Source organism: Adiantum capillus-veneris, chromosome 18 (genome assembly GCF_014529385.1).
Source record: "Adiantum capillus-veneris isolate H3 chromosome 18, ASM1452938v2, whole genome shotgun sequence".
NCBI classification, from domain to species: Eukaryota; Viridiplantae; Streptophyta; class Polypodiopsida; order Polypodiales; family Pteridaceae; genus Adiantum; species Adiantum capillus-veneris.
The window spans coordinates 68,089,407-68,106,982 of record NC_140948.1 but is presented as its reverse complement, the minus strand read 5'-3'; the positions used below and the strand labels follow the sequence as shown (position 1 = coordinate 68,106,982).

Genomic DNA, 17,576 nt, shown 5'->3' with positions numbered 1-17,576 from the left:
TTTTTAATCATAAGAAGGTGGGAATCTCTCTCTCTCTCTCTCTCTCTCTCTCTCTCTCTCTCTCTCTCTCTCTCTCTCTCTCTCTCTCTCTCTCTCTCTCTCTCTCTCTCTCTCTCTCTCTCTCTCTCTCTCTCTCTCTCTCTCTCTCTCACGCTTCAACCTTGTGTAATATACTGTGGTTGCTTTTGAGAAGAATGCAGCAACGTTTCAAAAGACATGCAGGCTTTAAAAAAATAAAATAAATCTTGAAAAGCCTTGGACATTTAGGCCCTCAGAAAGCCATAAGAAGTGCGTGTCAACACATTGGTTTTTGTAGGCAGTTCTCATCAACATGCTGGTTCAGGATAGATCGATCAACATGCTGGTTCAGTGCTCCCACGGAGATCAAAACACTGGTTCACTGCTCTACCTTGAGGTATTTTATCATTCTAGCGTTTCTGTATTTCAAGATGAAAGCCCAGCTGAAAATGCAGCGTGTCAAGATGTTCACAAAGCTTGCCTTCAGTTGGCATGTTAACCAAAAAAGCAAAAAGGCTGTTGTTTTTGTCATTCGAAAAGGCTGCTGAAAATGCAGCATGTTGACACGCTGTTGTCTTTCAAGGATTTGCAGCGTGTTGACACGCTTTTGGGCATATGTAGTCGGCAGGTTGAGTTGACTATTTTTTGTCTCCATATGTATACTGTGGGGTTTGAGTTGATTATCTACGCCTGGATATGTGTGATGTGGATAAGATTAAGAGTCTTGGGGATGCAGTAAGGCTTTTAAAAACATTAGGCGTTTCTCACACAGGCAATTTATTGGTACATTTCTACGCTTCAATATTGTTCTAGCTTAGGGGTGGCTAGGTTGACATATGATGACACAATGTGATGACACAACGTCGAGGAAAAGGCTGTAATAGGCAGAGCTGCCAGAGATGATATATAGTTGTGCAGTGTATTGAAATCTGATGAGGCCATTTGATGTACATATTATTCTTTTAATAAAGGTTTGGTTTTTCCAGAAGGTTTAATCCCTGAAGATTGAAAAATGCAGTGTGTCAACATGCATGTTTTTTTAAGTGTGTGATGAGTGCAGAGTGCCTAGAATTCTTGGGTTTTGGATTTAACTGTTTTTGGATTTTGCTCCTCGGGAAGGGCTCCACCAAATGGCTAGCGTCGACTGATGAGGCTTGGTCATCACAGTTAAAATCTTGTTAACGGTTTCCCTTAGTAAAATAAATTAGCAAGAGATCTGCCCGTCCAGGGTTGCCTGCAAAATTATGAGCGCATCTTTCCTAGATTCTGGTATCTTTTCTACATTCTAGCATCTTTCCTACATTATTCTGGCCCATGGGCCTCGACTTGCAATTACATTGCACATGGGAAAGTATATTTAATACCAAGTTTACTCTTCATACAGGCCTTAATTGCTTAAACCCAGCCAACAAGTGTTAACTCTACTAAAAAGGCCTCCAATGATTAAACCTGGCAATGGCCTCCTTCAATAACCTCGTGTACAGCTCTTCGTACCTTTGGATCTAAAAAAATACAAAAAACTCCCCTTTTTGGTATGTTGAGAGAGAGAGGCATAATCCTAGTGTTTTGTGCGATTAAAAAAGTGCCAACATTTTGACTCAAGTACCTTTAGGTTTACGAAATTAGAAAAAACTTCTCTTTCTGGTATGCTTAAACGAGAGAGAGAGAGAGAGAGAGAGAGAGAGAGAGAGAGAGAGAGAGAGAGAGAGAGAGAGAGAGAGAGAGAGAGAGGCATAATCTTACTGTTTTGTGCGATTAAAAAAGTGCCAACATCTTTGACTCAAATATCCTTATTGCAATCAAATAATATACAAGGACTGATCACATGCTTCACAAACCCTTGGAGGAGAGGGGATGAATGCATACATTGGATGTTCTGTTGCTATTTAACATCGATAAGTGCTTGGTGGTTGTTTTAAAGACCTAAGAGTTAGAATGGATTTATTGTCAGGTTGGAGTTCTTGATGTCAGGCTGCAAATTGATGTCAAGTAGTTGTAAGCTCTTGTAGAGCGTGGTGTGATCATACAAGTAGAGACTATACAAAAATATAGTCTGTGCAAAGTGGCATGTGGAGTAGCGTTAAATCTTTTGCCAAGTTCCGATAACTTCTAATCAAATCATGTGATGGTCTTGAGGCTTGAAAGATTGCTCTAGTTGATGGAGTTCTGAAAGAGATGAGATCTCTCGGAGTGCTGGCGCACAGATGCTGGCTTTTTTGACTGGTTGCAACCAAATCAAATCGGGTCTGCAACAAAAACCAAATCAAGGCAGCAAAACACAGCCCTGCAAAAGAGCGGATAATCATCACATGTAAATGATTCAACTAGGAAGTTCATAGGGTACAATGCTCATTGCCAGTTGGCATGAATGGGACAAAACAGGTAGGGAACATGGCTGTTGCTGCCCTTTTTTACTCAACTATGATGAGACATTGGTGCAGAGAGATTATGCGATGTTTTTTTGCATATAAGTTTGTGATATGTGTGTTTTACAATTGCATTTCAATATATGGCTTCAGAAAGAGGGCTGTGACCGAGTTACATGGTCAAATGCTTGATTAAAATGACTTCCAATTCTGTGTGATGTCGAAGCCTGTGTGGCTTATAGTTTAGTGGAATTTTGTGATGTCCTTTAGTTGAGCTTCAGCCATTTGTTTTCTCTTTCTCAAAACAGAGCCAATGTGCATACATGCATCTTGATGCATGTTAATTTATGCATGCTTGGATGTGTGCATGCATGTCTCCATGTGTGTGTGTGATGATCAAGAACAGGCTCTTTTGTGCATAAATTCAATTGTAGGCACTCTTCCACAAACTTAATCTTTTAAGGATTGGAGGAACTTTCCTTTCTCATGAGTCTCCGCTTTTGAGCCTTTTTGAAGCCTTGGGGCCAATGACTTTATTCTCTTTGATTGGATGGTATGCACAGAAGATCATTTCTACCTGGATGTCGAAGTGCAAAACATCAAAACTTCTTGAGCATGACAAAACAAAAAAGTAACAGAACTAGTGGCAAAACTCTGTGTGTGTGTGTGTGTGTGTGTGTGTGTGTGTGTGTGTGTGTGTGTGTGTGTGTGTGTGTGTGTGTGTGTGTGTGTGTGTGTGTGTGTGTGTGTGAGAGAGAGAGAGAGAGAGAGAGAGCTACAGGTTCGGACTACGAGAAAGAGAGAGAGAGAGAGAGAGAGAGAGAGAGAGAGATAGATGTTAACAAACTTACATGACTTATTTTGTTCTTTTCTAAGAAAGTGCCAATAAAATGTGCAACACGCTTTTGAGGATCTTGTCCAGTTTTGTCAGGTGTCAGACGTGTGAGAGATTGCCATTGGAATTTTTTAAGTTCTCAATTGTTTGTGCTACATTAATATTGTGAAAAGACTTCAACATCATGTCGTATTTTAGTATAACTTTTGAATTAATTTTTGATATTTTAGTATAACTTTTGATTTCGGTTTTGTTGTGACATTTTTAACAGCTTTGCAAGCATCAAAAGAATTGACAAGCATCAAAAGAATTCAGTCAAAGATGAAGTAATTTGTGTATGTTTTTCAAATTGTTAATTAAAAGCAGTATTTGACTATCTTATTAAAAAGACATTTATGAAAAACTTTACTTTTATTTCTAAACGGTTACATTGGTTTTGAGAGAGTAAAAAAACTTGCATGTCAACAAGCTCTTTTTTTGTCTCTTTTTTTTATTGAATATGATGCACAAAAGCTATGGAAAATGATCTATAGAAGATATTTTTATGAAAAGCTATGATTTTTTAATGACATCAGTAGTTTTGAGAGAAAGAAAAATCTTGCATGTCAACAAGCTTCTTTTTAAGCTCTATTATTTGTTGAAAATGATCCACAAAAGTTTGCTTTAGAGTAATAACATTATTTTATTTAAAGCTATGTTTTAAGACATGAGTAGGTTTTAAAGAGAGGGAAAAACTTGCATGTCAACAAGCTCTTCTTTAAGCTCTTTCTTTGGTGAAATGATATAGGTATTCTAAGCTAGTGACATTGATGGGACGATGTGTATGTCATGTTTGATAAAAAGTTATGCTCTTTTTTTAATGATATCAATAGCTTTAAAACAAGTAAAAAATTTGCTTGTCAACATGCATCTTTTTTAACTCCTTTTTTTGTTGAAGATGGTTCACAAAAGTTTCTTCATATGTTTTAAACTAGTAACATTACTTTAGGAAATATTTTCTACTTTTTTAAGTTAGTGACAAATTTTATTAAAAGTTATTCTTCTTGAAGAAAAAAGTTTCATATTTTTATGATATTTGTAGTTTCAAAAAGAGGAAAAAACTTGCATGTCAGCAAGCTTCTTTTTTTGCTCTTTTTTAGAACATTTTGGTTTTTGAAAAGCACATAATTAGGCTGGTTTTTGTACACACATTCGTTGTGGTTTTTTGTAGACAATGAAAAAGAGAAATACCACACGTGCAAAAGCATTGGGTGTGCAATCATGTAAAGGCACACAAGATGCTTCTCAATCTACGCCAGAGAGTAAGGTCACTCCTACAATTGAGCATGAGTTGGTTTCAGAGTTGGGAGAAGAAATTGAACATATTGAAGAAGAACAGCAAAAAGAATCTTCACATTGTGAAGAACAACAACAAAAAGAGGACGACATGGATTTAGACAAAGCTGAAATGGAAATGGTGATTGCAGAAGGCAATGATGTCATTGCACAATGTAGACTTCTTGCATCAGATGAATGTCCTCGGATACCCCTTTGCAGGTTAATTCCATATGCACGAGTGCGAGGTCTTCGTCAAGATGTGGGAGGTTTGAAGATAGCTTTTCAATATGAGAATTATGTTCTAGAAAAAGGTGTCTTTATTGTTTCCATACTCAAAGAAAATGGTGAGGAAATTCAAGTTTCAGATGAGGTTAGAGCTTCATGGTCTCCACTATGGCAAGAAGTGGATTCTGAGTTTGAAAAGGACTTGAGTGGCAACTCAAATTGGGAGTTTATGAGAAATAAGATGTTTTTTGTTTGGGAAGGGAACCATCGAACCACCGCTTGGATGCAGGTCATAAGTGATTGCTACAAGGACACAAAGTCACGACACATTCGAGTATGGTGCAGCTTGATTGATCCTACCCATGTATCAGAAATTGCACTATTAGCCTCTTTGCAAAGAGGAAACTTGTAAGTGTTCTTTTCAATGCTATGTCCGTCTTGCAAACAAGATTTTATAATTGATTTAAATTGACGTTTTTTTGTGTATGCAAGGTTAAATGAGCATGCCATTGTTAAGCCAAGTCTTCGCGATACTCTCATCAACACAAACAACATATGTGATTGTGAGTGTAAAGCATACATGAAGAGTCTACCTAAAGATCAGCTACGGCTATTAGAGAAAGCTAGAAACAAAGAGAGCAAAGGAAAAAAGACTTGGTTTCCATTTACTAGAGGCTATTTGGCAAAACTTGTTTTTCAAGTGTTTACTTATAGAAGTTTTTGTGCTATTTCTTATAGTTTTGTATATTTATTTATTTTAAGCATTACTTGATGGAAAAGTGGAGTATAATGTTGATCTTTCTTGAGCACTAGAGATAATTACAAAATCAAAGCCAGAGGAGGAAAGACTTCAATTTAAAAAGAAGGAGCAGTGCGCATACATAAGAAGTACTCAGACAAGATGGGCATGGTAAGAATATTTATAGACTTAGTTTAAGTCATGATAAATATTTAGTTTTGTGTTTCTTTTTTAGCTTTTTCTTTTGTTGAATCCCTCTTATTTGTCTTTAGATATTGAGTATCCTTGATCCTCGTCTTGGGGATGTATGGAAGGAGAAAGTGTTTTCCTTGCGGTTTGAAGGCAAAGATTGTATCATTACCTTGGGTAAACTAAAGAACCTTACCTTTACAGAAATGCGAGGTTGAGAAACGTGTGAATCTTTTATCTCTACTTGATGCAAGTAAGTGTATGTGAGAGATGTACTTTGTACCTTTGGGAGATATCGACTATATAGGGAAATATTTCAATAGAGGGTAATATTTCAAATGCTATAAAGTTTTCTTTTGCATCTAGCTTTAGTGTGACATTTGTTTCTTTTTCTAGGTGGTTAGCAAAGGAAGTTTTCTTGGAAAAAATAGAGTGTGCAGCCATAGTCACTCTTGGAGATCTTTCTTCTTTATGTGATCTAACATCTCCAATGTTGCTTCCCTATGATTATCCCTTGCAATCATACATGGAAGAAATTAAACTTGAAGCTAGAAATCACATGTTTGTGTCAATGAGGACAAGGGATTCAAAGTCCGAGTATAAGGGCACTCGCAAGGCAGAATCTTCAAAATCTAAAGCCACGGAGCTAGACCAAGCGGCTCAGCGTGTTGTCTATAGGTAATCTCTATCTCTTTAATGATAAATAAATCTAAATATTATTAGGTCTTCTTTTGGTGCCTTGATTTAACTTTAGTTAAAGCTATCATTGAATGTGTTGTAGATACCTTTTCGCACTAGTAAAAGAGGGTAAATTGAAAGAGCTTCCAGTACAATGTCTCCCATTGTGTGACTTGGAAAGTGTGAGTTGTATGTATCCACCAAACATGCGTGATTTGTCATCTTGGGAGCTTGCAAATGACCCTTGGTGCATAGATCTCAAACCTGGAGTTATCCTTGCTAGAGAGCAAGAACTTTTTAAACTCCATGGACATGGAAAGCAAGTTATAAGTCTTGGCAAAGAAAAGAAGGATAAAAATACAAAAACTATAGAGACACATGATGGTAAGAGATTTTTTGGTTATTTTGCATTGTATCTTGTTTGTCTCTCTTGCTTTTGTATAATGAGCTTCTATGATCTAGTTGAACTAGACATTGAGACGGAGGTTGCCAACACTGTCAAGAATAACATGAGACAAGGGAGCTTGCAAAAGGTAATCTCATTATTGCATTGTAAGTCTTTTACTAGTTGTATCCTAATCTTTTCTTGCTTTCAAAATCTGTCAGCAATTTTGCAGATGGCATTATCTTGTTCAAAGAGTTGTGTGTTTTTGCCTACTCAATGGTGTCTCCTGGCGATTTGGCTTATCGTGGTGATGCTCCATTTTATGGATGTGATGTGGGTGACTATATAGCCATGGGTCAAGATTTTGTAAGTGGGAAGAAGAATGAAGTGTACACAAGAATACATGAGTTCTTCTTGGCGGTCGGAATAGAAAAGGACTATTGTCGGATGGGCAGGAGAGTGAAATGGACAGCAGATTTTATCTTTTTAGAATTTCCCACAGAATTTGGCTTAGAAATCATCCAAGGTGTTCCAGAATGGAATAGACTCACCCAAGAGCATGAGATATGGGGTGACTGTAGTGGCGGCCTCACTAGCAGACCATGGTTGGCTTGTCATGATGGCTCCCCTCACAGGTGATCTCTAATGTCTTGCTCTACTTTTATCATGAAAGCAAAGAGTTGTACACTAAATTTAGTAATTCATGTTTTCTTAATTGTCTATATAAGTTCATGCATTACATGGATTGAGCGGTATGTTCGCATCCAAGGCCTTGAAATCGGGCATCGTGTTTTTGTTTTTGACAAAGTAGCATATGGTCTTGTCAACGAGGAAGGAGAAAATATATATGTTAGTATTAGAAAGTTCTATTGATTAGCTATTCACAAATGTTTTAGTGGTTTGTGTGGTTTTGCTTATACATTGATGTTTATGAAATGTTTTTGTTGCATCTTAGGTCCCATGTTCTCTTCTTTGTCCATCGTTTGGATACACATCCTAAGAAATTTTATGATGCTAGTAAGGCAATCTTCAAGAAATTGCACATTTTGCAAGATAGTGATTGGTGGACACATTTTCTTCCAGATGCAAAGAAGACTGTATTGTCCAGAATGGTAGCTATTCGAGGACCAATGGAGAGATCGCCCGCTTTTATGGAGGCGGTTTTGGCTTTGCTTTGCCCCGAGGATGGTCTTGTGTTGGAGATGGGTTGTGGAACATCGCCAATTATGAAAGCGTGTCAAGCTACTGGACATGCTTGTTTTTCATTTGAGAATGATGCAGGTATTGTGAATCTTGTCACAATTATGAAAGCGTGTCAAGCTATTGGACGTGCTTATTTTTCATTTGAGAATGATGCAGGTATTGTGAATCTTGTCACCCGGCATCTTGTGCAAGCCATAACTTGCAACAAGAGGGTTCTCTTGGAGAGTGAAGCAGAGCATGAGGATGATGAAGTGAACCTTGTTAGCAACCCATATGATTAGTGAGCATATACTCTTTTTTGAGCTTGATAACATTGGTTATTTGGTATATCATTTTGGATGTTACATTTTGTGGTACGCACTCTATATCAAGGTTGAAGTGTTTTGTGTGTTTTGGCATTGCTTGTGTAGCGTGCTTCCTTGCTATGCAAAGGCGAGTGCAAGGGCTATGGTGGCAAATAGGGCTTATGATCGACGATCGAAACAAAAACCACTACCATTTAGTATGTATATTGATGATCTTTGTTTAGAGGATGAATAGTTTTTTTGTGATTCTAGTCAAGTGACCTTCAAGTTATTTACTCAGATCGCTTTGAAATGAATGATTGTTTTGATAATAGCACAATTCTTCACCATTACAGATTAATGAAAGCTTGATGTTCATGTTTATAGGATGTGTAGTAGTAATCATGGTATCATAAACTTCTGTCAAAGTATGGTTTGATTCAATGCTCTCCTTGGTAGGATTATAAAATTTTAGTTCGATAAAAAGAGTTTAAAATTGTATTGGTTGATTCATTGGATATTTGTATTCACCATGGGTACTATTTGTATTTTTTTGTCTCTCCTCTCACATAAAAATATATGTTGGTGTATGGGTGGGTGTGTAAGGGTTGCAATGTATCTTATGGAGCATTGGTATTCATATCTCTCTCTCTCTCTCTCTCTCTCTCTCTCTCTCTCTCTCTCTCTCTCTCTCTCTCTCTCTCGCTCACACACACACACACACACAAATATACCTATCCTACTCTATACTCTATTGCATAAGAAACTTGATTGCTTGACTTTCATTGCTCGTGTTTTTTTCTCGCTCTCTTTTCATCGTTCGATGTATTGACTGCCTCCATCTTAAGCTGTGCAAATTTTCCACCTCTGGTATGAGAAGTGAGCATACATGCATGTTTCTCTTATCTCATTATCTTCCTTACTACATGCCCGAGTAGCAAGCCCATTCTCACTCACTCACCATTCCTCTCATCTTGTTTTCTTACCACCCCATCCCACACTTGGGCGTGGATTTTGAAATTGGTTTCCATGGCATGTTTGATTGTGTATATGTATGCGTCCCAACCGCATATCTTGCTAGGTGGTGCCCCTATTTTGTACCTCCCATGATGAGGCCATCATGCATAGTCTTGGTGTAGAGGCCACCCGATTTGTTTTGTACTTCCATCTCAGAGCATCCCTGAGAGGATCTTGCTAGACTCTGAGCTCAGAGAGCGAGTGGTGGCCCTTTGGACAGAGGACTTAGACACGCAGGACTCTCCTGCTGATAGAGTGGCCTCTGGACTTGCTCAGCTTAGCCGTTTTTTCTTGAGGAGTCTACGGCCTGCCAGGCTCCACGTGGCCCTCAGAGAACTTCCCCATGGTAGCTGTCTAGGTAAGGATGGTTTGACTCCAATTTTTTTCTTAAAGAATTGGGACTTGCTTGGCTCAGACCTCTGCAATGCTTTTTAGTACATCTTACACACCAGAGAAATGCCTGACAGCATGAGTGAGGGTTTGATTTACCTCGTTCCCAAGGAGGGTGGTTCCTTGGATGAGATTTAGCAGTGGCAACCCATCACCATCCTTAACTCATCCTACAAAGTTCTTGCCAAGGCTCTGAGTTTGAGGATTTAGCCACTTCTATAGAGCATTATACACGGGACTCAGACAGGTTTTGTCAAGGAGCGCAGTATCCTTGACAACAACCTCACTTTTTGGGAGGCATCTTCCCTCGCGCGCGTCCGTGGTGAGGATCTGGTGATTCTTCTTCTCAATTTTGAGAAAGCCTACGATAGAGTTGACTCGGAATTTTTGGAAGGCACTCTTCGCAGGATGGGCTTCTCAGATGCCTTGATTAGAGCTGTGTCAGCTCTTTACAAACGTGCACACAGTCAGGTGCTTTTGGCACGAGGTAGAGGAGATCGGTTCATGCTCACACATTCGGCCAGACAGGGCGGCCCTCTTGCTCCCTTTCTCTTTCTTTTCTATGCTGAGACAATGAGCAGATTTTTGGTTTCACACCAGGTTGGTTTGCGTGTCTTAGCGCTTCCTATTCGGGGCGATGAGCTTCTGGATGCTGAGTTTGCAGACGACTCAGCTTTGTACTTGGAGGGCCAGGAGGCCAACCTATTGTTACTTGGGTTGTTAGGTTGGCTTAGACTTGTCTCCTAAGCAGCAGATTGCTCCCCTCCTCCTGTCCATCAAGAGGAAGCTGTTACATTGGAGCTCGACACGACTTTCTTTGGTAGGCACAGTTGTAGTGGCCAACCACGTGTTGTTAGCTACTATGTGGTACATTACATCTTGTTGGATCTTTTCGAGCTTCTGCATTTGCCAGGTAGAGAGGCTGATCACGAATTTCCTTTGGTCAGGGCACGATACTCAGAGAATACTAGCCAAAGTGGCTTGGCAGGTCATCACTCTATCTTGTCCTCAGGGAGGGGGTTGGGGATCATACACCCTGCATAGCAGAGCAGAGCCCTTCTTGGAAAGTTTATTGTCAGAGGACTGCTTCCAGGGGAGGAGCCCTGGAAGGAGTTTTGCTTCAACGGCTTAGAGCTAGAGTGCCTCGGGCTGGAGGCCCTTAGAGACCTTCCACCAGATTGATTTTCACAGAGATGCACTGAGTTGACCTGAGCAGGAGACTAGAGGACCGTTTTGCTATGAGCCTTCTTCATTCCTATGAGGAGTTGCGGAGAGGCCTGGAGTAGCACCAACCTACTTGCACAGAGGAGCGCCTAAGACAGCCCCTTGTTTGGAACCCCATGGTCAGCACTAAGAGAGGCCACTTGGTTGATAGTAGGCCTCATGTCTCTTGGGGTCCCATGGCAGAGGGTCCAACACGCACTTTAGGTAACTGGATACAGTTCTCACGTTTGTCAGAGGAGATTAAGAGCATCCAACAGGGCATGAGAGGGGTGCAGAGATGTGCCAGGACATCACAGAGCAGTACCTTCTGAGTGGATTACACCTCTCGAGTCAGCAGCACCCAGAAGGATGGGGTCCTTTACGCGATTGGAGGTCCTCTTCGTAGTTCGGGCTTGCTCAAAGACGGTACCCCACATGTTTTTCGAGCTACAGGGTGAGGGTCGGTTACACAGAGTCTCACTTGAGGCCCCACAGGTTACAGAGTGTTGTTTTCAGAGGATCAGAGTTGTGGCCATTTGTGGAAGGACTTGTGTCATAGATCCTGACCCAACAACTTTTGAGACAGGCCACTAGAGGTTGTGGGCTTGGGAGAGCTGTCCATTGGCATGAGTGCAGTGGGATCCTGGATAGTGGTTTTGGAGGGACCCTTTCTCCTCAGCCGACCATCCAGGTGTCCCTTTTCTTTCAGTACATTGCTCGACTGGACGTCACATACTGGCAGCACGGAGAGAGGCTTGTCTTGCTACAGCACCTCATTGGAAGGAGGAGGGTCTCACAGCGAGTTCTTGCCAGCTTTTTGGGCGAGGCTGTGGGACGCCACGGTGAGTCACTTTGTTCCAGTGGCTGGTTGCACATAGAGCTACAGCAGTGGGGAGCTGGCTTGTACATAGTGGTCTCTCGACAGCATATGCAGCTTGTGCCCATCCTATGGAGAGTCACCATCATTGTCTTTGGGACTGCCCTATGGCACAACAGGTTTGGGTTCGTGTCCTTTGGCTGATGCCAGCTCTTTCCACAGCATTGTAGTACACTTGGGGGGCAACTGCTTGGTCCACTCTCACGGGCCCGGCACTACAATTTGAGCTATCCTCCACCAGCAAGATGATAGTGATACACGGGGGTCGACCAACCTGCTACAGAGCTTACTCCACAGGAGTGTTGCAGTGAGAGAGAGGAGTGTTGGGAGCGCGTCTGCGGCCTGACACTCTAGTTCATTTGGCGGGCCCGCTACTTCAACATCTTTGAGGCTCGCCGTGTAACCAGCTGAGACAGTTCGAGATTTTTGGCTAGAGTTGATCCATACTCTCTGGGGACAATTCGAGAGACTCCAAGGCAGCTCCGACCGCATGCGGGAGCGTAGAAAGGCTTTCCTTCAACTCTGGCGCCCTGGGCCTTTCTTCACCATGGTCTAGGGTGTGCTCAAATGGCACTATTGTCCACCTGCATGGGTTTTCCCTTCTCTTGATTTAGCCTCATTGTACATATGTTGTTTTTTTTCATTGGGAGTCTCCCCTTATGATTGTTGTAGCCCTCTCTAGTAGAGGTTGTTGTAGCCCTATTGGCAGATTCATTAACTAATAGAAAGATCTCTTTCTCGGAAAAAAAGAGAGGCTCCCCCAATGTAGATATGGCTATGGAAGCTTTGAAGTGCTAGAAAAACAGAGTTTTCAACCCCCAAAAATTCCCTAGAAGCTCAAACTCGCAATTTCTCTTATAAGTATGTCTTTTTAGACTTGCCACTTGTCAAAATTCTCATATTCGTCAAAGGGCTTTAATTTTAAGTCCTTTAAGTCCACTTAAAAATTATTGTGTGAACACACATTTATGAATGTTCTAAGTGACCTTTTGGCCGCCTAAGCTCTAGTGCTAGGATTTTCTCATCCCAAAAAGAGGGTTATACTTACCACCTGTTCACAAGCCACAAATGTGTCAACAAACATCATATGCACATTTTTAGGCACATGTCCCCATTTTCCAAAACTATTCATGGTATTCATGCAAGAAGGTAGCATGCAAAAATTAAGCATGCAAGCACATAAATATGCTATGCAATGCAACATCAGTATGGATAGTCTCCGTCCATGAGCCTATGACTAGATGTTCCTGCGCAAGTAGACGATGGTAGCAGACCTTGCGAAAAGTAGACCCTCCCATGCAAGTAGACGATGGTACCAGCCCCTGCGAAAAGTTCACCCCCAAGGCATTTCCGGACACGTGCATATGAACACAAGGTCCCAACGAAACGCCAAGTCCATCATTCTACGAATGAACTCAAAGTTCAAGACCCAAAGGAAAAAAAATCTGAGAGCACCTAGAAAGAGGGGTCAACACATAGGGTGATATCATCATTTTCCTCATTGCAAGCATAACATTTGGACTACAATTACCATTTAAGCGGCCAAAAGGTGACAACATCAGGCATATCGCTTCTCTAAAGAATATTGCAGGGCCACAATAGACAAGTACACCACGCTAGGCTTTGGAAGCTTGTGTCTGTAGGCTAGAGCCTCATTGCGTACACCATGCTGTGTGGGCATGTCATCAATAGCTATAGGTTATAGAAAAAATAAGAGATCGACCATGCCTCTTTCGGGAAGAGTCGAGCCAACTTGCTTCAAAGTCCAACTATTAATGGATGAAGCCAACATGCATGTGTCTCGTGTGACTGAGTATCACAAAGATGTACAGCCTTTGACTCGTCTGCCGCACCATCCTCCAAAGGTTGATAGATCCTCTAGGCTCTGTCAAGAAAAGGCAAGTGCTGAGAATGAAATCCAACAAGAGCACTATCCTTCCCCAAGCCTTTGAGAGTGCCTCGGATGATGAAGGTAGGTGAACCAAGTGTGTAAAAGCCAAAAGGGCTGCAACAATGGTTGTCTCATTGAACTCAGAATCCGCATCAAACTTTTTTGGACAATTTCTCCGAACATGACCTTGTCCCCCACAAATGACCACCTTGGATCTCATACTAGATCTAGAAGTATTATCCTTATGTCCCTTTTTCTTTTGCTTTTCTTTCTTGGATGATAGTCTAGCCGTTCTTCAGGATATTCCTCCGGACATGCCGTTATCCTCCACACTTACGTCATATCACCTCCTTGGATCTCCCACCAAATCCACAAGTATCACCCTTATGTGTCTTTTGCTTCTGCTTTGCTTTCTTGGATGATTTTCTAGCTAGGGCCTCAGAGCCCCTTGCAAATCCGGACCTCCGTAATTGGTCTTCCTAATCCAATACCATGAAAACAAGCTCCTCCATGTCAAATCAGTAGTCCTCCTTGAAGTAAATTTGTTGAATAGATTGCAGTATACTCGGAAGTCAAATACGTCATCAAGATGACCTAACTTAGACATGAGTATCTACTAACATAATATGGCGGAAGGGGGAGCCCTTTACACGTGTCGCAATCTGCAACCTGAAGGCTAAAGTCCAAAACTAAAAAAAGCCCATTCGCACGCGATAAAGAGGGAGAGCGGGGGAGAGAGAGAGGCCGCCTTCGGGCGGCTGGCCGTACTAGTGTGAAGAAGTTTTGGGCTAAACAAATTTTCTTTTAGTGACTCCTTTCAGCACTTTGTGGAGTAAATGAAATCCTTCGCCATAACTACACAAAATACGAAGTGCACAACATGCCATAGAGATTCTCAAAATGTCTTATGTACACCTACAGGAAAGGTAAATGCAGTTTAACAGGAGCTTGGTTCAGATACGAATAGGCATAAAGCATTGAGGGAGGAGGAAAGTTAAAGTGGACTGATGCAAGTAAATGGTTCGAAAGCAAGGAAAGGCCCTAAATTCCTTGCCCTGAAAAGCAAGGAATGTGCTCCCCTGCTACATAACCATTAAATAAAGAGTTCTGATATTCATGCTCACACAAAGAAACTCAAACATGCAAGCATAATTTAAACACAAGATAATCTAACATGACAACCTTAAGCCTTCAAAGGCAATGACTTATTAAAACTCAGCTCACATAGTCGATGGGCATATCCTAGTTTACTGGGTGGGTCAATCTCACCTTCCTTTTGGCTTTTTGCAAGTATGTTGGAATTTGGATGCATTTGCATCGTAGATTGTAAGGCTTTAATACACCTGAAACAATGTGCTGAGGAACTATTTCTGGCAGGCTGTAGGTTCTAAAAGCATTTCTTGACTTACTTGAGGAATAATGGAGAGACGTTGGCGGAGGTCATCAAGTCCAACAAATTTTATATTTACACCATCAATAAGGATGTCTCCACCACAACATTCATTCTCGACCATTCTGAACAATGATGCAGCCAAGCTTCATTTTCCAACACCAGTGCGGCCTAAAATACCTATTTTCTCCTTTGCATTGATCTGCTAAAGCTGTACGTTAGATTAATGCTTGTGCAAAACAATGTCATGAAATTTGTGAGAGGAAAAAAGCTACCTTAAATGAGACCTCATTTAAGATAGGTGGTAAATCTACTCTGTAAGTCATAGTATACTTCAGAAACTCAATTTCTCCTCTTGAAGGCCAATTTTCTTCAATGATCACTGGTGCAGTATGCGGTTCAGCTGCGGTAGTTAGATTGGCATAAGCATTGATTGGCATAAGCATTGATTGTCTCTACACTCCTGAAAAGGAAAGGGATGCTATAAATCCATACAAAGACCTTCAAAAAGAAGAAGCACATCATTGTGGGTTCCATTTTCAAAGAGTACCAAAGGCGAGATAATTGTTGATCTCTCTGAGTTAACAAGGCTTGAGCTATGTCTACATGCAAGGCATAAACAAAAGGTGAGCACATTGAAAAAAAAAAGGAATCCTCAAGCTTGATTTTAGTAGTTGATCTCTTGAAAGGACTGGACGTAGAATCACCATTTCAAACTGCAATACAGAGGAAAGCAAACTAATAGGATTTTCATACTATTGAAAGGACTTTGTCTCACAGAAAAAAAAGCATGAAGAAGCATTGATTCAAACAAGCCTGTTATTGCTTGTAACAACTACTTCTTTTATTTGAAAAACATAAATTCATGAGCTTATGCACTATATAGAAAACTACTTGTGACAACAATTAGAAAAGTACCTGCTAGTCCTGGGGTAATGGAGTGCCTCAAAATGATGATGTGTAGAGAGGCCAATGTCACACACATGCATGTTGCGAAATCCAACCTTATCCCTATCCAGGGAGACATATGTACAAACAATATATATGATGGATGATTTGCATCCACTAAAGAATTAAATAAATCACGCATTATTATTTGCGTGCCATATGCACGGACTGAAGCAATTCCCTGAAACCAGAAAAGACGGGTTAACAAAGGTTTATGATCAATCCAAGGATGTTAAAGACTCAGATAACCAAGCTAGATGTGAATCTAAGTGGAAAAATTTTGTTGTTTGTGAATAAACATGTGCAACCAATTTAAAACTCTGCAAAAGCTCTGCATGCTCCTCAGCCTATGCTGGCACTTCCTACAGCTGAAACGGCGCACCTTTAGGGGTTGCTCAGAGTCGAAGGTCTGAAGGCAGAAAAATTCGGTTTGTAGGCATAGAAAGCTAACCATCTTCGCCAAAAGGCAGGTTGAAACAAATTCCGACTCAGCCCTTGATATTGATCATCGACACCCCAAGAGTTATCTCTCCTGCAGGAGAGTCACCTAATTGCTGACGTGGCTTGTTCATGTGTTGACCAGCTAGTGACATGCCAGGCTGATACATGGCAAGCTGATGATGTGACACGCTGCACGGCTGGCTGATGTGGCAGCTTGAATGGGCAGGTATCCACATGTGGCAGTTGTTGGATGACCATTTGTCAAGTCTACACTTGTTCAGTTGTTGCATGGAGAAGTTTCCATGTGGTCAGGTATTGCACAGTAAGTGTCCACTTAGACAGCATCCCCCTGGGTGAGGGGCGGCCTCCTCTGCTTTCCAGGCCGACCTCGAAGCTGCGACCTGATCGAGATTTTCCTTCTCGTAATTGCTTCCTGCTCGCAGACTGCTCACCTCGCAGTCTACTTGACACTTCAAGAGTTACTTAACAGTACTCAACATTGCAAGGGTTCATTTCTTCACTAAGCCACATGCCCTGATGCCACAAACTGCTGACGTGTCAAGCCACTACAGAACGGAGCCAACCTGCAAATCCCGATCGAGAGGCCTAACCCTTAAGTGAAGAAATAGCAGAAGAAGAAGCAACAAGAGAAAGAGTTTTCACCAACTTACAGAGCCTTGCCGAGTGGCCTATTTTTTTAAAGAAGAGTTCCCATCAACTTATGGGACCCCATCTGATGGGGCCAAGTAACCTAGATTAAATAAAGGGGATCCACACACACACACACACACACACACACACACACACACAGAGACTTGCGTGGAGCCTGCTGATGTGGCAGTTGTACACCCACGTTTTGCACTTCAGTGCCACGTGGAAGTTTGTATTGACTTCCCCGATTTGCGCTGCTGATGTGGCAGGTGTACCGACGCATTGGCAGCTTTTAACGCTCGTGCCTTCGGACGAGATGCTCTTGAGTTGTTTGCTTGTAGCAGGGCTACATTGTCACTGGCACATGACATGCAATTAGTTACTGTTGGACTGGAATTCCCATTGGACGGACTCTCGCCTGTGGGCAGTGACACGTGCCAAGTGATACGGATGGTGGTCCAGTGGACATCGTGGCTAGATCACCACCACTCAGTTTGGAGATAGTCTTAGCTAGATTGGGATATCTCCC

At 41.5% G+C, this 17,576-nt stretch overlaps 1 protein-coding gene and 1 pseudogene across 1 annotated transcript; one reads left to right on the top strand and one right to left on the bottom strand.

Moving 5' to 3' along the window:
- Positions 1-7,882: 7,882 nt before the first annotated feature.
- LOC147435834 (uncharacterized) lies at positions 7,883-8,210 on the top strand (annotated as a pseudogene).
- Positions 8,211-14,762: 6,552 nt separating this feature from the next.
- On the bottom strand, positions 14,763-16,992 carry LOC147435833 (uncharacterized). Its single transcript, XM_086488054.1, has 5 exons — positions 16,338-16,992; positions 15,926-16,136; positions 15,558-15,609; positions 15,283-15,470; positions 14,763-15,209 (listed from the first exon to the last, which is right to left on the bottom strand). Exons 1-4 carry the CDS (start codon positions 16,407-16,409, stop codon positions 15,407-15,409), a joined length of 399 nt encoding a protein of 132 aa, XP_086344180.1. The 5' UTR covers positions 16,410-16,992; the 3' UTR covers positions 14,763-15,209; positions 15,283-15,406.
- Positions 16,993-17,576: the final 584 nt, after the last annotated feature.